Source organism: Molothrus aeneus, chromosome 6 (assembly GCF_037042795.1).
Source record: "Molothrus aeneus isolate 106 chromosome 6, BPBGC_Maene_1.0, whole genome shotgun sequence".
Lineage (NCBI taxonomy): Eukaryota > Metazoa > Chordata > Aves > Passeriformes > Icteridae > Molothrus > Molothrus aeneus.
In genome coordinates this window covers 26,549,712-26,572,682 of record NC_089651.1, presented here as the reverse complement: position 1 = coordinate 26,572,682, position 22,971 = coordinate 26,549,712, and the positions used below count along the sequence as shown (strand labels likewise).

General features: G+C 38.0%; 1 protein-coding gene across 1 annotated transcript in view; it reads left to right on the top strand.

The window, feature by feature from the left end:
* Positions 1–22,423, top strand: part of ZNF106 (zinc finger protein 106) — a 40,462-nt gene extending 18,039 nt beyond the window's left edge. The window contains exons 6-22 of the mRNA XM_066551849.1: positions 802–1,420; positions 2,302–2,371; positions 3,963–4,117; positions 4,218–4,278; positions 4,594–4,935; positions 8,359–9,130; positions 9,504–9,559; positions 10,052–10,197; positions 10,500–10,634; positions 11,567–11,683; positions 12,125–12,316; positions 12,891–12,953; positions 14,514–14,633; positions 15,103–15,174; positions 16,350–16,421; positions 17,112–17,258; positions 18,232–22,423. Coding sequence (XP_066407946.1) covers positions 802–1,420; positions 2,302–2,371; positions 3,963–4,117; positions 4,218–4,278; positions 4,594–4,935; positions 8,359–9,130; positions 9,504–9,559; positions 10,052–10,197; positions 10,500–10,634; positions 11,567–11,683; positions 12,125–12,316; positions 12,891–12,953; positions 14,514–14,633; positions 15,103–15,174; positions 16,350–16,421; positions 17,112–17,258; positions 18,232–18,288 — 3,196 coding nt within the window. The 3' untranslated portion in view covers positions 18,289–22,423. The remainder of the gene's footprint in view (positions 1–801; positions 1,421–2,301; positions 2,372–3,962; positions 4,118–4,217; positions 4,279–4,593; positions 4,936–8,358; positions 9,131–9,503; positions 9,560–10,051; positions 10,198–10,499; positions 10,635–11,566; positions 11,684–12,124; positions 12,317–12,890; positions 12,954–14,513; positions 14,634–15,102; positions 15,175–16,349; positions 16,422–17,111; positions 17,259–18,231) is intronic.
* The last annotated feature ends 548 nt before the right edge of the window (positions 22,424–22,971 follow it).

The following is a 22,971-nucleotide window of genomic DNA, read 5'->3' as shown; positions in this document are numbered from 1 at the left end:
AGGGTTATATTTTCCCATATCTGAAATGAATTCCAAAATCCTTGAAGTAAGAGTTTATAATGAAGTTTGCTATGCCATGATCTTTTGCAGAGTTTTTGAAAATGCAATTTTTTTTGCAAATAATGCAGAGTTTTTATTGATTGATGCTATAAATGAATTTCTGTCCATAGATAAGTAAAAGTAATCTGCTCAGAAAAGATTCTGATCCATTCATAATGGTTGCTTTAATATCTGAATGTGGATGGTAAAAATGTAGTTTCTGTAGTTTCTTTTGCAGTTCTAGTAATGGAAGAATGTAAAAATGCAATCAGGATGGGAACAATGCTATGACAGTTCCCTATTTCCTCATTTTTTTAGGACTACAAGAAATGCTTGCAGTGCTGCAAGCAGTGTAAATGCTCACTCTTCATTTGTTAATCTTCTATTCTGGTACACAGTTTGCTTTTGTATTTAAGGAAGCAATTCTATAATACTGCATTTTTGAAACTTGCTTTAAACCTGAATAATTTGAAATGTCTTGAACAAATGTCGCATTTGATTATTCCAACCTTGCTTGGGAATAATTTGTAATAACATGATTTCTGACTTGAAAATCATGCTGCCAGTTCTTAGCCACTAAGTCTGGTTATGTGATACACAGGAGATGTTCCATTGTCAGATGAGGTAGAAAGCACAGAATACCACTGTAATGGGATTAAACCTACTGCTTAAAGCAGCAGTGTACATTTGGAGAAGGGGGAGGCTTTTCTCTATGTGTAGCAGGCTTGTAACTTGTTTATTTTTCTTTTTATCTTGTTAAAGGTTTGGCATAGAAATGGTGCCTCTTGTTCAAAATGAGCAAGAGGGTCTAGAACTCAGTGAAGAATCTGATCCGACTGCTCTAGAAGGATTCCAGTGGGAAGGGATTTCCTTAGTGTCTGGCTCAGCCAGAAAACGTAGCTTTTCTGAAAGCAGTGTCATAGCAGACAGAAATTCTTCTGCTTATAGCTTTTTCAGTGAACAAGCCAAAATTAAAGGAAGTGGGCAAAGGCAAGTAATTGCAGCCAGCCACCCACATCATATAACATCTGGATATGAGGCAAGCACTGACATTGAGGCTGATCAGAAAGAGGGGACACCATCTCTTGCTTTGTCACCTTTTATGTCTGAAAGAACCGAGGCTAGCAGAAGTCACAGCCTACAGGCCACCCCTGAGATCACAGGCCACACAGAACAAGACCAGGAGAGCCCAGAGAAGAGAACACCTCTTCTTGAAAAACAAAATGTATTAGAGGTCTCAGAAGAAAATCGTCCAGCTTCAAATAGTGCTTCACTTTTTGCAATGTCTAATAACATAGATGCAGCTACAGACAGTAGCTGCACATCTGGGACTGAACAGAATGACAGCCAAGGAATTGGAAAGAAGCGAAGAGCAACTGGAGTAAGTGTGCAATTCTGTCCAGCTTTGATCTGCTGAAAAGGTTCTTTCTCTGTCAATGGTTATTCAGCTTTGGAATGATCTGTGCTGGGAGGACTTTCCCCATCTGATAGTCTTGTACATTGGTAATATCAAGTTCATTTTTTGTTTGACTTGATTTTCTTTAAATTTCTGCTCTCATAGTGCAGGACTTTTGATAGTTTTTTGTAACTAGTAGGAATGACAAATACTCTTTTTTTTGATTTGATACCTGGCATACTCTGTTGATAAACAAGAGCTGTTAAAATATTTCTGTGGAAGTACTAGGTTTTGTAGCAAGAATCTTGGTGTTTCACAGCACAATTTAAATGGAAGGTAGCCTGTAGTAGTAATTGGTTTTCCTTAGATGTTTCTGGTTATATGATAAAGCAAGGAAATAAAAACATTTTGAAAAAATTACACACCTAAAATTATATTCTTAAATCTGAATTTGTTTCAGAGTCTGGTCTTAGGCTTATCCAAAGGTTCAAAAAAATCTTGTTGATCAATTTCACAAAATGGTTTTGCTGAAAGCAATAATTCTAATTCCTCACTGTTTAATCCACTACACCTTCAACTAAAACTGTAGAGCAGACACTGTGATTCAAGTGCAATCTTAAACATCTGAGCAAGAAGCAGGCTATTGGCATATTTAATATTTCTTCTCAGTTGAGTTGAAAACATGGCACTCTGTTGTCCTCCCTCTTTTGAGAGCAGAGCAAATGATGAGTTATGCAAGAATGTGCAAGCAAATGATGGATTCTTCTCTGTGCCTACAATAATGATTGAAAAGATGACGGATGTTCAGCTTCTTGATTTAGGCAAAATTATTCTTTTTACTTTTTAATAGATGATTTTACTTGCAGGAGGGATCTTCTCCTGAAATCCCTAGTCTAGAAAGAAAGAATAAAAGAAGAAAAATCAAAGGTAAAAAAGGTGGGTGAATATCATACATGTGTGCATGTGGTGTAGAGGCTATAAACACTCAGTAGTATTTTGACTTGGCTGAAGTAGTAGTTCCTTAATGTTACTATGCTGCTTCCTGGGCTTTTACTGAAGTTTGTAGTGTGGACTGCTCACTAATCTGCAATACATTCTTCTCTGAAGACCTATATCTTAGTTTGTCATAAGTTATTTCTAAAAGAAGGGTATGTGCATCCTTTCTGCCTGCACTTCATATTCCTGATTGTACAGATGGGACCTTTGCTTTCCCCCTCTATAGGGTGGTGAGGTTTGTTGCCTCTTTGGATGGAGGTTCTTAAGGGAGAGGTCAACAGTTAACTTCCTTTGAATTTGCCATGCAGCTTTCCCTTTCTAATTCTGGGTAGTCTCACCAGAAAAATTGTACTCTGTTTAATTTGGTCTCTATTCTGTTTTTGATATCTCTGACAATGCTTTTTACTTTTTTAATGTCCTTAGTGGAAATGAGTGTGGAATGCCTCTCTCCTTCATGCTCCTGACCATAAGAAAACTCTTATTCTGGCATTAGACAGATATTTCTCAAACATGCCTAAAGCATCTTCATCACCATGTCTCAAAATGAATCATCCAACCATTGTGTTTTAGGCAGAATATTTTCTTTGATAACTAAACCATTGCCAGGAGCTCCGAAGATGGCTTTCGTATCATTTATCTTTTTTCCCATTATTTATTTATATTAACAGTTGTTTGTAATATAGGGCAATAATATGACTCTACTGTGGCAATGAATATTTGACTACTTGAAAAGGTGGGGGTTTAATCAGCCTCTTTCTCCAATGACCAGTGTCTGTTATAGAGACTCATAATGCATTCTACTTTGTAAAATTTCTTTCCCATTACTTTGTTTTAATGTGATTGTTGTTGTCGTGAATTTGCTGAAGGAAACTATAACCTGAGCGCAGTTAAGTAGTGGCCAAATGAAAATTTGTTTGGACAATCTTTCTAATGCCAGAAGTCTCTGGGAGTATAGGAGGATCTTTTACTGAGTACAGTGGTCAGAAACTCTTTCTCAAGAGACGGCAAACACCAGTTTCATGGCCCAAAATCATCTTGAGTAGTAAACTCTTTTTTTAATCATTGGGTTCCTTTTCTCCTAAACAGCTTTTCCTTGGCTTTTGCATTCACGGAATAATTTAAATCTTGTTTAGCTTAAATTTGCCATTTCCTTTTTGATTACATTAATGGCAGGTGTGTATTTATACTTCTTGCACACATGTTCTTCAAGAAAAGGTCTTTGTGGAAGATAATTACTTCATTTATTTAACTAAATCAGTGCTGGCAAAGCTGTGATTAAATTAATTACTAGAGTCAAGGTTGAGATTCCTTAAAGAAGAATACTCGACTTTGCATTTTATCCATGTGGATGTGGCTAGTCCTGTCCATAAATACTCCTTTTTAGCTTGTATAATTATCCATGCTTGAATGCTTGACCGAATTTATGAGATTTTTCCATTCTGAGGCGGTGCTATTTGTTGTGATATCACAAGTAAGGTATCTTAATGTATTGTTCAGTGCAATTAGACTCTACATTTTATTTCTTTTTCAGAACGTTCTCAGGTAGACCACTTGTTGGCTATTTCTCTGAGGGAAGAAGAGTTAAGCAGGTCTCTGCAGAATGTGGACAGCAGCCTCTTGCAGGCAAGGGCTGCCCTGAGGGCTGCCTATGTTGAGGTTCAACGGTTCCTTGTGTTAAAGCAACAGGTAACAGTGGGCTTTGGAAACTGTCTGAGCTTGAGCTTAGCAGCATGAAGAACTGCTTGTTAAATCAGTGGGACTGATATAAGCCACAACTGTTTTGCAGATAACTATGGAAATGAGTACACTGAGAAGTCAGAGAATCCAGATCTTGCAGGGGCTACAAGGTACAGGATACCATAGAGCTACAATAGTGCAATGCTTACTCTTATATTCTTTGAACTCAGAATCTTTTAAAAACTGTGTTTAACTTGAATCTGCTCATTTAAGCTACAATAAAATTGTAGGCTTTCAAAATGAGGCCTTTATCATCAAGTGTGAACTGTCAGTTTTGATAGTTCCCTCTAGTGTCTTTTTTTCAAATTTTTCTCTTCCTTGACTGTGTCCACAAGAAATGAGCTCCTGGCAAAAACAGAAATATTTTTGTTCTGTTATTTGTTTGTTTGTTTGTTTCTTTAATGTATCTCTTCTTTTGCCATTAGAAACATATGAACCTCCTGAACTCTCAGAGCAACTTTCATGCAGTGCCCTAACTGAGAGACGAAACAGCAAATCTCAGATGGCAGCTGACTCAATTCCTTCAAGCTCTCTCCTGCCTGTTTTGGACACTTTGTCTTCCTCTGTACCCCCTCAAGGAGCTGCTGTTCCCGTAACCGTGCCATCACCATTCCAGTCTTCTGGCAGTACACCTTCCAATACTCCTGACTCCTCAGTGCAAGTTAAACGAGAACCTGTGTCTCCAAAAGGCACAGAACTAAATGTGAATTCTGTACTCCAGAGCTCTCCATGTCCTCCACAAACAGAAGAGGTGGAACAGAATGATGGTAATTGTAGTTTTGCTTTAAGATAATTAGCTTGAAGAAAATAAGGAAATTATTTTTTTCCCAAAAAGAATTTAAATCGTGCCTCAACCTGCAGGCTGTCAGGCAGGGATGAACTCTCATTAACTTGTGTAGGACTTTCTAGTTCTGCTTTGAAAATAGAACAAACATGAATTTGAAGGTTACATCCTCTTATAATAATTTAGTTAGCTAACAAAACCCAAAACTGACACAACCCAACAAACCTGAGAACCTCCTCCATAATTTTTGTCTTCTACTCTGTATCATTTAATGAGCACTGATAGCAGAAAGTCTGCCTACAGAGGGAAAAAAATGTGCCTGAAAACATTTTTTTAAAAGTTATGAACAGCTACATTGAGATTATTTTGTGTTCTTCTTGGGCTCTGCTAGATAAGCACAAAATGTATAATTTGTAATATTGGAAGTAACAATCCATCTTCTACTAATTGGCTGTTAGGCACTGTTCATTCATATGAGGGGCATGGGAGGGCTAGCAGCGAAGACAGGGCTTTGCTTTTATCTGGATGAGAAACTGCTGAATTAATTGAACCGCTAATGGGAGAGCTCTTGCCTCAGCAAAGTGAGATGTTAATGACTACAGCTGAAATAGCCAGCTCTTTATTTAGACAGTTTAAACCCCATCAAACTTGTGCACTCTGGTCAAAGGCTTAGATACTATTGGTAGTTTCCTCTGCAATTTGCTACTGTGACTGAAGGTAAAAACTGAAGATTAAAAGCTCATCCCATACTTTCTTAAGAGTCTGTGAAGTCAAGCAGGGTGACTCTAATGATAGTTGTCTGCCATAACAATGTCACTTACTCAGACCTTTAACTTAGGTAATTTGAGAAAAACATTCATAAGATTGATCCTAGTTCAAGATAGCCAATACAATTTTTTTCCTTCCAACTGAAGTACAAAATACTATGGAATAAGTCATGTTCCACCTTTCTAAGTATTTTTTTTCTCAAGCACAAGATGAATGTTGGCTGAATTGAAGTTTACACCTCTTTAATAAAAAAAAATTGATTTTTTTTTTTTTTACTTTTTTTTAGTTTGCTTCAGCTGTAGAATTGCATATAAGTGGTGGGTTTTTTTAGTCACTATTGCATTTCCTGTATTACATGCTGTTAATGCAGTATTTTGAGTTTTGCTTCATCTCTCTTTGGAGGATTTTACAAGGAATGTGAAGCTCTGGAGGTATTCACTAAAGTAAACTTGGGGCAGGGGAAGAATCAGGTTTTTTGTTTGTTTTCATTGTTAAGACTCAACTTTTACGAAGCCACTACCTTTGCTTTCCTGTTTTTATTGGCATATGCCATACTGTTATGCTTAAAAATCAATGGAATCTTTGTTTTTATTTGTATCAGTGTTAATTTTATTCTCAATTTTCCAACTCTAAGGAAAGATTTAGTGATCACTAGCTGCAGTGGCATGAAGTGTCTTGCTTGCAGAATCTTGAAGCTTCACAACAGAGAAGTTGAAAGAGGTTTTTTATTTTTTTCTTATGAAGATGAACCTTCAGTGTATAGCTACATTTGTTACTTGACTAATTACTTCAGAAAGCTCTTAATCACATTAGTTTTCCATTTCCTACAAACTTAATTTTGATGTATTAAAAGCAAGAGCATTCTTTTTATGTTCATTTGTCAAGTTACCATAGTTTTGGTATTGATGAACTTCTGTATGTGCTACATTTAAAATGAGTTTGCCTTCAGATCAGTTTAGTAATTTAGGGGGAAAGAAGCATTTGTCTTGAGGTCAATTCCGTAATTTGAGGAAGAGGAATTCACTCTGGGGCAGACTATTTACTTTTTAGGGTTGAATGTTTAGCTTGTCAGCTGCCCATTGAGGTTAGCTTAGCCTTGCTTTGAGGGAGCTGATTACATTTGTTTTCCCCCAAATGCCAACAGTGTGTCCCACCTGTGGTACTGAGTGATTCTGTTTTCTTTCATTGCCATGGTGGTTTCCTACTTCTTTTTCTAATACCCACAGCACTCCAAACGCTGAGAATTAAAGGCTATTGGGTTTAGAAATTTCAGTTTAAGTGGCTGGTTGCTATTGTTTTCCTGTTATAAAGTGACCAAGTTACTTCCTTCCCCTTTCCAGGGAGAAATGAGTGGCACATGATATTAGAGGCGTATTCAGAATTTAAGGTTTTGTGTGCTTTCTTCCCCATGTAATTGAACACAGTAGCTCATTCAAACTTCATCTAATTATTCATTTTTTCTATACAGAGGTTTTTCTGTCAGGTTTTGCAGTTGTGCATGGCAGTTACATGTCCAGGGAAAAACTTATCTCCATTGATTTACTTTAAAGGCAACATATCCTATGCTGTCAGCAAGTTTTAGTTTTATCTTGGAATTCCCCATCTGAGGAAGGTGTGGGTGAGAGATGTTCTCATTTTAGCTGTTTCTAGTTGGATGTGTAATTCCAAAGCATCAAATTTGTCCTATGATGTGTAATGTGGTTTTGACCAAACATTAGTGTAGGTTTAATTTGCTGGCTTCTGAGAGGCTGGAAGAGGGAAGTGTTTCAGATACTGCCAACTTCCCATTTGCGTTGCATGATCCTGCCCCAGAAATGCAGTGAGCTTGAAATATCCTGTTCTGGACTGCGGTTATTGCAAGTGTAACTGGGCAATATTAGGGTGTGGGAAACAGCTGTGAGATGCTGCCCTTAGTCTGTCTCAGCTGAGAGGTTGGATCATTTTGTTCATATTAATTCAGTCACAATTAAATGATAGGGAGAGTGTGTTGACCCCATTGCATAGTCCACCACAGATGAGCTAACTAAACTAAAGTAACTAAATAAAGCCTACCCTCATAGCTTACAGTTCTGCTATTCCCAGGATAAGGGTACAGTGCTGCAGAGTGGGTTGTGCATAACTGTCTACCTTGAATTAGGTCCAAGTAACTTGGTAGAAATAACTCTATATATCAGCTGTAATAATTCAGATGGGTTGAGCACAAGATTTTCAAACTGTCACTGAACAGCTGAGTCATACTTGGCATGCATTGATTAATATAATTTCTACAGAAGTCATGACAGCTGGTAAGGGAGCATGCAGAGAGGGATGGTAGCATCTGAAGTCAACAATGTAGGATTCACCAAAGATTGTCAGAACTCTAAAAGCATGTAGCAAATAGCCAGCCAGCAGCTTGAATGATTGCCCCATTCCTTTATTTCTATGTGCATGGATGAACATTTTATTCCCCAGTTATGTTTTTTAAAGGCTGTGAATAGCTGACTGAATAGCAGATCTACATGTGCACGTGGTTTTCAACATGTAGGAATATGTACTTTACATGCACAATTAAGTGTAAACAGAAAATACAGGGAGGGACACTTTGCATAAATAGTTACTGCTGTACAGATTGAATGTAACACTAGGCTGTTTTCTTTAGAAGAGACCAACCAGAAAACTTCAGTGTATCCAGTTATCACTGCAACCCTATCCCTAGCAGGGCTGGCAGCTTGTTTCCAACACACTGATCAAGATGTCCATGAGCCTGCTGCAGACGAGGGACAGTCTCGACTTCCTGAGAACTCTTCTCCTCATTCAGTGTCTGTTTTCAGCAAGAGAGAAGCAAATGATACAGCTGCTGAAAGACTTTTAGTGGATCAGTGTAGCACTTCTCTTTCAAAGCATTCGATCCTTCTCGAAGTGCCAATGGATAAAACTCCCAAATTGTCAGCAGAACCGTCTGAGCAACACTTAACAATGGCTGCAGTCCCAGCAGAGAAAGGGAATAGAAGGAGGAGAAAGTTAAGGAAGAAGAAAACTCTGAGGGCAGCCCATGTGCCGGACAACAGCGATACAGAGCAGGATATGATTGACTTCAAACCTGTCCGGAAAGTCAAGGGTGGAAAGGTTCCTAAAGGAGAAAAAGTTACTCCTCCAAGAGAGGAGGGTGGAGTTACTGCTCAAGCAGAAAGAAACAAAGATGAGAATGATAGCGATGCTTCTCTGGAACTAGTGGAAGTTTCAGCACCTCAGTGTGAGGTGGTTGATGTTGGTTCATCAGCGTCAGGAGATGAGAAACCAGACAGTCCATCAAAGAGGGATTCATGCAACTCTGTGGATCAAGCAGTCCTAGAGGCATCTTGTTCTGGGTATGATGAAGTGAGCTCCACCAGTGAGATTGACACAAATCATAGGAATGATGGGAAAAAAAGGTGAGATTATTGTAGACCTCTGTCAAGTAAAATTATTAATATTACATAGTATTCGTAAGAGGCCTCTCTTTTTTTCCTTTTCCTTTTTTTTTTTTTTCATTCACAAAGTCTTAGATTAGTGACTTCAGGAGTGAAATAAAAGGGAAAATAAAAACGGACTTGTCTTTTTTGGTCAACAAGTGAATGTGTCTTGTTACCGACTAATTTCACTTAATAGAAGAACTGGGCTGCCCTGTTTGGTTTTGAGCTTACCTGTCACAGCATATTTTCTAAGTCCAGAGTCTTGTGTTTTAGAATATTACTTACTCCAGTATTTTGTCTGAAAATGAACTTGCAAAGTCCAATTTCGCTACTGTTTATTTTTGTCTTACAGTGTGGCTGAGACACAGACTTCCATATCATTCCTAAGAGGATCAAAGAACTCCTCAGGTATATCTTTTAAGCTTTCTTTCCAATGCCTTGTATGTAGTATCTTGCAGGGCTTTGAGTTAAGTCTTGATCAACCTGCTTCCATAGGAGAACTTTGCCCTGAAGATAAAAGCTTGCACTCACAACTAAAGTGGGAAGTGACACATACTCACATCATCTTGCACTGAATGCTTTGTGTCTTCACTCCTCCACATCCTTCTTCCCCTCCCACATGAATGCTATTGTTCCACAGTCTCTGTAGAGCTCTAGGGCAAACAATAATACACTCTCTTTTTAATTCTAAAGGTAGTTCTGAACTTAGTCATATGAAGGTCTTTTTAGCACTTTATATTGCCCTCTGTCACATTCACAGTCCTGCTGGAATCCACAATGAAATTTGACTTAAAGGTGCTGAACCCATGAAATAGTTCTGCTGATTGGCAGTACAAACCACAGCAGTGTGTTTTCTTGACAGTGTTCCTATAGTCAAAAGTACATGTCTCTGTCCTACAGAAGTGTCTTCGGAGCCAGGTGAGGATGAAGAACCTACTGAGGGAACTTTTGAGGGACACTTGGCTGCAGTGAATGCTATTCAGATTTTTGGGAATTTGTTGTACACCTGCTCAGCAGACAAAACAGTTTGTGCCTACAATCTCGTTGTAAGTAAGGTTGTGGGAGTAGTGATACATTAATTGCAATCACAAGGTTGTCTTTTGTAATGCCTTACTATGTAGTAAAGGAAGCAGCTGCTTTTTCAAGCCTGTAATTTATTTTATACTATTCTTTTCTTAAAACCTCCTCCACCTCTCCAACCCCTTCTTCCTGTGAGAGAGACAAGGGGAGATAGATTGCTGCATGTATCCTGATTTTTTTAACAGTCCTACCCTGTTCTGTTAGGTGCCCATTCCAAGAGGTATTATATAGGCCTTTATGCTGACAGACTCTGTGCTTTCCTTTTTAGAGCAGGAAGTGTGTGGCCATCTTTGAAGGACATACTTCAAAAGTGAACTGCCTTCTGGTCACTCAGACAAATGGGAAGAATGCTGCCCTCTACACTGGCTCAAGCGACCACACTATCAACTGTTACAATATCAAGGTACTCAAACTCTGTGTTGATTTATTTACATATGCTGCATTTTATACAAGTGTTTCGTTACAAATATAAATTTTAAAAGCCTTTTAAACCTATATGATCTGGACACAAGCAACAGTTCTTACCTCTTTAGAGTAGAGCAGGAAGAAAAAACCTCACAAATAAAACAGCAAACGATTAATGGATTTACTACCCTAATCTTTTGACTAGCTTGTCAGTAGAGTTTTTACTGGAGCAGCATGGCATAATCCCAAATGTTGGGAACACCAAAGTGCAGGATAGCTGTTTGGCCGTGAATCTTACTTTTCTTCCTGTATTTTTAACTTCATTGGTTATGGAAGGCATTGCTCTCTGCTGTGTCTTTAGAGCAGCTCTAGAGAGAACAGGTATCTGTTATGCTGAGGGTACGTGAAAGAGCAGACCTGAGGCTTCCTGAAGCTGGATATTTGAGGCTAAATGATAAAAAGACTTGCCCAACCTGTTACTTGAAGGACTAGAAAGCAAATATCTGCTTCAGAAAGCAAACTGCCAGAGATCTTAAACCCTTAGTCCCCTGTGGGAAACTTAATAGGGAATTGTCAACCATGTAACAGATTCTTTTCATGTGTGTGTGTGTGTGTGTGTATGTGTGTATATCTATATCTATCTATCTATCTATATATGTATATTTAGTCAGTAGTCTAAATTTCTATACATATTAAAGGCTGTGACCAGAACAAAGTCTTTAGGGTTATAACTGGTTGCTGAACTACAGTCAAGCCTTACAGATGGTCCTGATTAAAGTGAGGCTCAAACTGCCATGTGACACCAGACTCTCAGATGTTTTTCTCCAGTTCTGTTGGTTTAAAAAGTGAAAGTCATCATTCTTTTCAGTTTTTTTTTCTTGAATTGTTTTCAGTTAATGAAAATCTTTAAGTACTTCTTTCCATTGCTAGACCAAAGAGTGCATGGAACAGTTTAAATTGGAAGATCGAGTGCTCTGTTTACACAGTAGATGGCGGATCCTTTATGCAGGTCTTGCAAATGGCACGGTGGTTACTTTCAGCATAAAGGTAAGTTTGTTTAACTATTGGCACCTGAATGCCTGTTGTGATGCTGTTTCTTTCCTCTGTGTTTCTTGCTATTCTTTATCTCCAGTAGTAAATGTATTTTTAATAAACACATTTGGGTATAAATGGTCACTGTTGGCCCCTTTTGGTTGTTTATTTTGTCCATGCCTGAAGCTGTCCTATCTGCCTGTCTCTTTGTTTACCTTTCTTTTAGGCGCTGTATTGTTGCATTTTTCCTTAAGGTTCCTCCTGGTCTACATAACATAAGGAGCTTTCTCTTTGATTTGGAAACTTAATTTTTAAGATGCAATTCTTACCACTGCTATTTTGTGTGTTATTAAACTGAAATCAGATGCCATAACAAGCACAACACAAAAAGGACTCAGTGATCTAATCAGTGTCAGCAAAATTTTAATTCTTTCCATTTCTTTCTTCCCCCACTAGAATAATAAACAGGTTGATACCTTTGAATGCCATGGCCCTAGAGCAGTGAGCTGTTTAGCCACAGCTCAGGAAGGAGCACGCAAGTTGTTGGTAGTGGGCTCCTATGACTGCACCATCAGCGTGCGAGACGCGCGGAATGGGCTGCTCCTCAGAACCCTGGAAGGTCACAGCAAGACTATTCTCTGCATGAAGGCAAGTGTCTCTGAAAATACATTTTGGACAAAGAATGCTTAAAATGATGAGCAGATTGTGATAGGAAATTGAGGATTTCCCTATTTTAAATTATAAAAACTGAGCAACTTGGTAGAGAAATGCTCTATTTGCCTGCCGTATCTCACATTCCCAGCTGCCACATCTATGTCTGTATTTTGAACATTTCAGAATTTGTGATTCCATCACTTCCTTGGGCAGCCTGTTCCAATGCCTGATCATCCTTTCAGTGAAGAAACTTTTCCTAATACCCATTCTAAACTTCCCCTGGTGCAAGTTGAGGCTGTTTCCTCTTGTCTTGTCACTTTTTAGGGGTCAGGAGCATAATTTTTCTTACATAAGCAGCATATAAATATGCAGCATGTCAAAAATTTCCAAGAGACATTGGGCTTTACTGTGCATGTGCTTGCTTTTTCCTTCATACTCTTGATTGATTTTAAGGCTCTCAAATTTAGGAAATATTACGGTATAACTTTAAACTGAACAGTGTCTTAATATTTTGCTTGCTCATTTCCATATCTGTTACAAAATATAAAACTTTTTTTTTTTTTGTAAGGTTGTGAATGATCTGGTATTCAGTGGGTCCAGCGATCAGTCTGTCCATGCCCACAACATTCATGTAAGTCTCATATAAAATGATGGAATGACTTTTGCTACTAAGGCACTGAATTCCTATGCTATAAAGTCAGCATTTCTAGAATATTTGACTGACTAGTAGGACTGATTGCTTCCAGCAAAGGAAATCTCATGATTTTGTGAATATGACTATGCACTATAGGTAACTCTGGAGGCATGAAGAGGCTACATAAACCTGCTGATTCTTGTCACATGATACACAATGCCTTTTTATCTGGCCATCTTGCTTTTGCAAATATAACTACAAGCATGCTGATAATATGGAAAGGGTTCAAAGAAAAGCCATTTGAGATAGTCTGGTGGAGAAAAAGTTTCTTTATAAGTGGAAGAACTTGAAGAACACTGTGTTCCAAGCTAGATTGTTCAAAAGCATCATGAATGCTTTGTCTCTCCCTCTTTTACACCATCTTCCCTTAGTCCTAGCAGAAGCATTCACGTAGCTATGCAATAAGTTAGATTAAGGAACTTATCAGAGGGAAATTTTACTTGACATAAAAAGAGTACATTTCTGTGTGTTTAGCGATATATATATTTAGTATATTTCTGTGTGTTTTGCTAACTGATCCCTGTGGTTGCATAAATACTGCTAATACTAATAGCATGGTACTAGTTTCAGGATGGGTGGGAATATGTAACTAATGATGGAAACAGAATCAATTAGGTTGGAAAAGACCTCTGAGATCATAGAGAACAGCCTGTGACCAAACACCACCACATCAGCTATACCATGGCATTTTCAGCAACCAATCTTTCCCTAAACGCTTCCAGGGACAGTGACTCCAACACCTCCCAGGGCAGCCCATTCAAAATTCACCCTTTTTGTGAAGAGGTTCTTCCTAGTGTCCAACCTTCCTGGTGCAGCTTGAGGCCATTTCCTCTTGTCCTGTTTCTGGTTGCATTGGAGAAGGAGCTGACTCCTCTTTGGCCACATTCTCCTTTCAGGGAGTTGTAGAGAGTGATAAGGTCCCCCTGAGCCTCCTCCTCTCCAGGTTAAACAAACCCAGCTCCTTCAGCTGCTTCTCATTACACTTGTGCTCCAGCACCCTTCACCAGCTTCTTTCCCTTCTTTGGACTCACTCCAGCACCTCAATGTCCTTCCTGAACTGAGGGGCCCAAAACTGCACACGGCGCTCGAGATGTGGCCTCACGGGTGCCGAGTACAGGGGAAGAATCACTTCCCTGGTCTTGCTGGCCACGCTATTCCTGGGACAGGCCAGGATACCATTGGCTTTTTGGCCACCTGGGCACACTGGTGGCTCATGTTCAGAAACAGAAGAGAAGAGAACTTTACACAGACCCATGCATTTCTATTGTACTGGGATGGCTCTCTGTTAGGATGGGCAAATAAAAGGATAAGTAGTATTTGATCATAATCTATAAGTGCCTTCACAGGGAATGGAATTCTAATAACAGGTGTTTCTGGTTTTGAGTAGTGAGCATTGAAGCTAGCTACCCTATACAGGTTAGGTAAAACCACTTTGTACTTTTATTTAAGAAAAAACAAACCCAACACCTTTTTTACCTTTGCTTTTTCTTGATGCAGACTGGAGAGCTGGTACGGATCTATAAGGGCCATAACCATGCAGTAACGGTTGTGAACATTCTTGGGAAAGTCATGGTGACAGCATGTCTGGATAAATTTGTTCGTGTTTATGAACTACAGGTAAGAAAATAGGTGGTTACTAATGACATTTATCTAATATGTGTTAATTAGTGATTTTGAAGTCAAATAGAAGTCATCTTTGTACTTTCTGGTCTCTAGCCCGTCTCTCTTTTTTCTGTCACTCTGAATATATAGTTGTCTCACCAGTCAAAATACATGGGTTTTAAAGAATATAACCTGAAACATTTTTTAGAACCTGGGTTATTCCAAGACAATGACAGCTCAGAAAAGTGGGAAAATGTTAGCTTTGTCTGCTGAAAGAACAAGAGCTTAGTTGGACAAAAAGACTCCCAGAAGCAATGTAAGCAAAAGTGAGCTTTTTAAGGTGTCTATAAAGTTTGGAATCCACCATATCAGTTTAGTTGGTACCAAGGAAACTTCTCTTGAAAGTATTGTCATTTACATGTCTGTGGAAAATGGCTCTTAAAAAATGTTGTGCTAATAAATGTCTGTTTCTGTTTCTTTCAAGTCACACGACCGCTTGCAAGTCTATGGAGGCCACTCAGATATGATCATGTGTATGACCATCCATAAGAGCATGGTAACTCCCTTCTTTTCACTGTTCTTAAAGAGAAGGTTGTAATTGCCACAGGTGCATACAAGACAGTTTAATTTCTTCAGATTAAGAAATCACCCTGCTGCTTGGCTGCATTTCCAAGTTGTTCTCAGTCAAAAAATCAAGTGGCTATAACAGCTTTACATAATATTGTTGTCTGGGGAAAAATCACTGTTCAGCTTACTGCAGTCTTAAAACAATAGCTCTTTTTGCAGTTATGATGACAGTGAAGACACTAAAAATAGTAAAATACTTCTGCTTTTTCAAGTGTCAGTCCTGTTTGACTTTTACTCAAGGGAATCTCACTGGCGAAAAACTTCTCACTGGAGAAAAACTTCACCCACAGCCAAACCTCTAGCAACCTTTGACAGAACATAAACAAAGGTGTGCAGTTGATTCAGATGTACAGGTTTCTTCATGCATCTGCCCTGCAAGATAAGTTTCAGAAGCACTTCTGGATAAATATTTCTTAAAATAGTCTTTAAAAGCACTTATTTGTCTGCATGTCTAGGAATTTGTTTGCAAAGTTACTTTGAGACTGTAAAATGAAAGGTATTGTAGTGATCTGTAATAACAGAAAAGTTAAATCCAAAGGAACAGATTTCCTACTAATTAGAATACCATCTGCCCAAGCATCACATCTCATGTGAGTCAAGCCTGAGGCTTGAGCTGTGCCCCAGCGGTATCTGTCGTGGGCATTCTCAAATCAAAGAGGGGTTCAGATGAGAAGCTTAGTGATGAGTGAAAGGATTTGCATCAGTCTTTCTGAAATTCTCATGTTTTTTCACACACTTCCTCTCCATCCTTTTTTGATGTACATAGAACTGGTTAGGTCCTGGAAATACATTCAACTTGACATTTACACCTACATATTTTTTAACTTTAGTGGATAGCACTGTAATTTAAACATTTCTGAACTGTTACACACATGACACTATCAACAATAGGGGTTATGGAAGCATTTCTTATTCATGTGTAGGTTTTTGTGAACTATGAATGCAAATATTAAAAGAATTTGGTTATACCTATTTTTAAATATAGAAGCCTTGCATGCTGATATTTCTTAGCTTTTACCTACACTGAAGTCTCTTTCAAAATTTTACTTTTTTTTTTTTTTTTTTTATTCCCAGCTTGTTTATCCATAAATGTTTTTTTTACAGATCTACACCGGATGCTATGATGGCAGTGTCAGAGCTGTGAGGCTTAATCTGATGCAAAATTATCGATGCTGGGTAACTAGCAAATTGTATTTAGCCTTCATTTTTTAATTTTCTGGGGGTTGGTCTCTAGTTACTTAGTCTTGGGTAGGTTGACTTAGATTATTCATGATTTCTTTTAAAAAATGTATATGTGTATTTTTTTAAAAATGTGTATGTATGTGTATTAAAATATTTATCACTTAGGTATTTATCACTAGTTTCATTTTTTTATTGTCTTTGCTGTGTGTATGTGTGTGTATATATATATGTATCTATGTTTGTATATATGTATGTGTGCTTTGGGGCAAGTTATTAGTGTGAATTGCTGTTCTTTCTGGCTGTTTTTAGATGTGTAACTGTTTAATACCCAAAACTTTGGCTGAGTGACATAGAAAAGCTGATTTACTGTGCTAAATAAGTTTAATTAAATTCCAAATGACTTTGTCACAGGTAAGCTTAAATCTTGTAAAGGCTTATTTCCTCTCTTCCTCCGGCCATTCCTCGTGATGGTCTAGGCTTGGCTAAAGGCAGGAAAAATTTCTGTAAAGCTGTAATTAAAAGAATAGAGACCACGGAAAATGGAAATGTAATAAGATAAAAAACTTACAGGAGTTGGCAGGCATGTTTACAGTCTTGGAAGAATATTGTGAAATTGCAGGAAGAAAAGCATTAGCAAAAATTGTATTTCCCTGGCTTATTCTGGTGTGTTGTTTTTTCTCCCAGTGGCATGGATGTTCACTGATCTTTGGAGTTGTGGACCATCTGAAACAACACCTGCTAACTGACCACACAAATCCAAATTTTCAGACCCTGAAATGTCGTTGGAAGAACTGTGATGCTTTCTTTACCTCCAGGAAAGGTTCCAAGCAGGTATGTGGTTGAAATAACATGATTGTATTTGGTAATATAAAGTACTTTATATCACCACAATGGTGGGACTTGATCCTATTTCTCTTAAAAAGGGTTAAATTTTTCTAGCCTTGGCAGGCTTAACTGCATGTGGTTACAGTCATCCAAGGCTAACAGGGTTCAGTTCAGCCTGTGGCAGCTGAACAGTGCAGCTATGATAAATTGACATATGGTCAATTTAAAACAGTTTGATCCTAAACTATTACAAGGAAATGGTACAATTCTTAAAATATTAAAGAAATTCTACTCAAGATATTAGGATGTTTTTGAAGGAAAAACGTCTTTATAAGATGAACAAACATCTGCCTTGAAAACAGATTTTTATCCTTTTAATTTTTATCCATTGCTATCTCTTTCACTGTTTATTTTTCACATGAAATTGGTTTTACAAACAATCTTTAAATAAGTAGTGCATAAACTTCTGGATAAAAGTTACCACAGAAAGGGGAAAAAATGAAGAAGGCATAAGAATTGAATGAAGTAATGTGGAAAGGATTGGGAGATGGGTGTAAGGAGGGCAGTTACCTATAGACTGATTGGTAAAATCTACATTTTAATCCTTGGCAATATAAACTGCCTTCCTTTGAATGCTTTCCAACATATGGGAAGGATGGAGGTTTCTTCAAGAATTAATGAATAGTAGAATCCTTTATTTCTCTTTAAATGCTGCTTTGGATATGATGTGTTTATGTAATTTGCTCTTCTAATCAAAAAGAAAACTGTTTTTTATTTGCCTTTAATGCTGTGGTATGTGAAACACTTTATATATGTGATTTAATAGCTTGACAATGATAATATTTAGAAGCTTTAAGCCAAAGAATATATGTTATCTAGAATGTCACTTTCACTGACACTTCTGGAATATTTTGCAGTTTTTTGTGCTTTTTTTGTGATGATCATAATGATTTTTTTAAATTCTCTGGTTCTTTTCTAGGATGCTGTAGGACACATTGAAAGACATGCTGAGGATGACAGCAGGATTGACTCATGAAGCTTTTCACCTCCCACATTGGGAAGTAATTTTGTATGTCAGAATTATTCCAAATTACAGCAGTTTCTTACTCCAGTCTTTCCTTTTTCTTTTCCCACTTGGAATGCAAAAACTGAGTGGGGCTGAAATGCATTGCTGTGGAGACTGCAGGTTGTGTTGCACTCTGCAGAAATAAGGCAGGTAATTAAGAGCCCAAGTTCTTGCAAGTTTTTATTTAATTGGTGGATAAGAATGTTCCTTCCTTTTGTCTGCCTTGTTTCTTTGTTGTTTGTCTTTTTTCAGGTGGTTTTGTTTTTTTAAGAAGCATAGTCTTTGGGAAGCTCAAAGGGGTGTTGAAAACTTAGATTACAATAGGTGCTGCTGTTTGCAAACTCAGCTGGAATCCTGTTATGTGTCTAAGACATGTCTAAGGCATGTCTGGTTTTGTTGCATCCAGTTTTATAGCTGATTTTAATAAAATTCTGCAAACCAGAATATCACAAATTCTAACAATGTAACCTGAATATCCAGTGTACATTTTTACTTTCTTCATAAAAAGAAAAGTTATTTTATGGGGACTGGAATAAACTAATTTTTTAATGTTAATTGTAACTTATTTTTTATTCCTTGTGTAAAAGTTGCTATAACTGGCACAATATATACAGTGATAGATATACCATACCTCTTGAGATATTTTGTTTATTTTGAGGAAAGTGATTATTTCTTGAGAGAGATGCCAGTAGCAGCAAAACAGCCAGAACGGTGGCTCTACTCACAGGCTTTGCAATCTTAGTCTTTTCAGTATAGGTCCTAATGTATGGGAAAGAAGTAAGTGGTATCTGTTTTTCTTTTAGTTAAAGAGCAATGTAACCACCACTGCTGTCTTGATAAAATACCATAATTGGATTGCTGATTTTATGTAATCTTAGTGACCGAGCTTTGCAGTCCCATACTCTCTAGCATAGCAAACCAAGAGAAATGCAAAGGCACTGTGTGTCTGAGTGCGTCCACTTTGGTAGTGTTTTGTTTCTGTTGTGAACTGCCTTAATTGGCTTGGGCTATATAAAGTTCACAAAAACTCAACTGGAAAGAATGGAGCAGGATTTTAAAGTCTAAATTTCTCAAGCAGAAGCTGAGGATATGAAACGCCTATCACATGTAAAAGTCTTATTTCTCCAAATGCACAGAAAGTACCACAGAGAGGCCAGTGCAGAAGGGAAGACTGTTTCAGCTTGTCAGGGTTCTCCTGCAAGTGTTCCCTTGAGCGGGATGGCTTCACCTTGTGAAGCCCAGTGCAATGCCCTTCTGGCACTAGCCATCCTCTCTCCCTTAATGACACTAATTTAGCAAAGAACCCTCTTAACATTGAGACTAATCTAGCAAGGATCTTTGCGTTCACTTTTGCCTAGCTTGCTGCTCAGGATAAAATAAGCAGAGATTTTCCTAAGCTGTGAAGGTGAAACTGAGTTGCTTATATACGAATAAAGTGCCAGTTTTTAAAAAAATCTGAGTAGACTTTTAGTGGGTATCTTTTTCACAACCACTTGCAGACTTGTCAACCACAGACCAAATAAGTTTTGTAGCCTCATTCTTTGACTGTAAAGAAGCCTTTTTAGGCCAGGAAAGTGAATGATTCAGGAAATCCCATGGATGTTCCACTGCCATCAAATCAAGGAACTTCAGGGCCTTCTCTGGAGCACACTGGTTTTGTATTATTATAGCAGACAAGCAGAATTGCTCTTACACTGATGAATATTTTTTGTGAGACAGGAGTAAAATATGAATGAGATGCAATAGCATCCTCCTTCAAAGACATGGGAATCTCTGAGATTCCAGTGCTTTTGTGGTGATTGATTTTGTTTGTTTACTTTTTATTAAGCTGTTTGTGCATAGCAAAATGCCCCAATATGTGGCCCAGACCTCAGGCTGTTCTGAGGATGGTGTTGTTTTGGTTTTTGGGGGATGTGTGTTTGTGGTTTTGGTGTTGGGCTTTTTTAATCTTTCTTTCTGTGGGCTGTGGATGAAGCAATTCAATAGAGAATCAAGTTTGGGGAAGTCTTTAAGTGGTGTAGATGTTTTATAAGGGACAGTGTAATGCTCTGAAGTCTGAGAGCATTTGTTTGGGTTTTTTCATGACCTAAAAGCAGAAGACTGCATAATACTTAAACCATTTCCAAAGATGTTGATATTCAGGAGTTCTTCTGGGAGTTTTTTGAACCACAATGAGGGAGCATAGCATGTAAGTGTGGCATAAGCAGGGTGGGTGTCCTAAGGTTTGTCCTTCATGGACTGTGCTGCAAGTGAAGGTGTGGAGCTGTGTCTGGAGGACAAGCCTGTGGGGCAATAGTGGCATTCTGAAAAATGTGTGTGAGAGTAGATTTTGTTACTTCTCTCTTGTGATTCTTTCAGCTGTTTTCAGGAACATATAAAGATCTTTTTCCCTAGATGTTGCAACAAACAGAGTTATTACACTTTATTTGCATTCCCATTTGCTTTTTGGGTTTATATTTTCTAGTTGGTGGAAGCAGTCTTTTTTTTGTGTGTGTGTGGTCCATGATATTTCCTTAACTGTCTTGAAAACAGTCCTCCTGAAAAGTGTGGGCTTCTGAAGTCCAGCTTTGGCAGTGGTGTCTTTTGCTACTTTGTTGGTCATTTCAGATACATTGGAAGAATCCTAAAATGGGAAAGAGGTGGGAAAATAGTAGAGCTGCATAAGTGAAAAATTTTGCTTCGTAAATCAGAAACATTTTTTTAAAATCCTCAGGGGTTCAGAGAAAAATGCTGTACTGTTTTGTCATGAGGATATCTTAAAAGGAATTGCTATAAAGTTGTGCAGTTGTGGAAATCCCCCAGCTTCTCTGGAGTTCTGTGGAGAGGTTTCCTATTTGTTCAGCTGGAATTCGGTGCAGATTTCACAACTGGCCATTTACTTCTTCTGGAGACAATTGCAGATGCCAAACTAATGTTTGTTTGTTGGTATTCATTAAAGATCCTCTATGGTCTTGCAACTTAGGGTTTTGACTCCTGATATATGTCTAGTTGAAGAATGTAGTAGCTTTGAGAAGGTGGGCTGTTTGTGACATTTAACACAGTCATATTTGCATGAAAAGCAGTACTGCACATCTGAAGCCACTTTCAAGACTATTTATTTTTGATTTTGGTTTGATTTTTTATGCAAGTAAAAAGTTGTGAGTGGAAGAGTGAGTAGAGTGAGGATTTATTTTGTGGTTAGCTGTGGATTGTTTTATTAGTCAGGTGTTTAAAAACAAGTTCTGGACTTGCTGTATGGCTAATTACATATGGCAGCCCTTTGGGGATTGGTCTAGATTAGTTTCTCCTTTCTCCTTCAAATTTCAGAGAAAGATAACAGGTATCTGGCAGTGCAAAACACTCTGGCCTAATGCTGCTGCTGCTGCTTCGGTATGTGGAAGGGGATGGAGGGAAAACTTCTGCATCTCTTGGTACAAAGATGCATTAAATATCCAGGCTTCTGCTTACATTGTGTCACTTACATGTAAATTACAGTCTTTAAACATATTATCAGCACATAAGCTGGCTTCTGCAAAATAGCAGGAGCTTGGCTGTGTGGAGTGTTTGAAGTAGTGCAGTTCTTAATGCACATTTTCAAACAGTACAATCAAACAGTACAATCAGCTGGATCAAGGTAAATGATAGCTGCAAACTGCAATAAATGGCAGGGGAAATGTTTTTGTTGGAAAAATACTTTTCCCTTAAGCTGAATTAAAACACAGGTACAGGTGAATCTTCATTTTCAGGTTTGTATGGTACTATAATTCAAGAATCTAAGTTGTCCAGAGTTGCAGAATATGTGAGGAAGGATAAGGAAATTGTTTCAGCTACTGTTTGTAAAATTATTAATCATCAAGGAGCAAACTGTGTAGGTATATATTCTGTTATATGTGCCTGCCAGCTTCTCAGATTTCATTTTGCTGTAATGTTAAACAGTCTTTGGAAAGAATGGAAGTGGAATAAAATAACTTGATTGAATATTTAGTTATTTAAGCTCTGTAGAACATGTGCACAGACTGATCATTGTTTTCTTCGCTCAGTTTGGTACAAAGCTGTGAGTGTAGTAATGAAACTTTACATGACAAAAGAAGAAATTAAAAAAAAAATAAACTTCTTTATATTGTTACGGTTTGTCTGTTTCTCCTTTGTTTTAAATAGAATGACTTTCATATGATTCGGTAGAACTCGACTTTGTTCTGGATTTTTTCCTGTACTGTGAGTGCTGGATAAAGTCAGACAGGCCACTTTGAAGCTCCAGCACTGGCGGGAATGTTACAGGTGTGCAGAAAACCTCAGACCCAGCTGTTTGGCAAAGAAATGAAACTGTCCACCCAACTGATGCCTCCAAGCTGATGCGCTGTCTGTCTTGCTTCATGGCCCATTGCAAGGGAAGTTCTCTAGAGCTTGTTGCTAGTTCACTCATCAGAACTGTAAGGACTGGTTTTGAGTTGCCAATTAAAAATCATGATTTTGATCTTTTGACTGATTTTGTTTTGTCTCTGAAGATCCCAACCAAGAGCATCTCGGCACTACTTGTATGGAAAATAATAGCTTTGTGGAGGTAAGGCATGGCTGGAAGCCAGGGCTCCAGGTGTTCCAGTCATCCTAAAATTTATTTGGGTTAAAAAACAGTTGAATTAGAAGGAGAATAACTTTTCTTTAGATAAATTATAT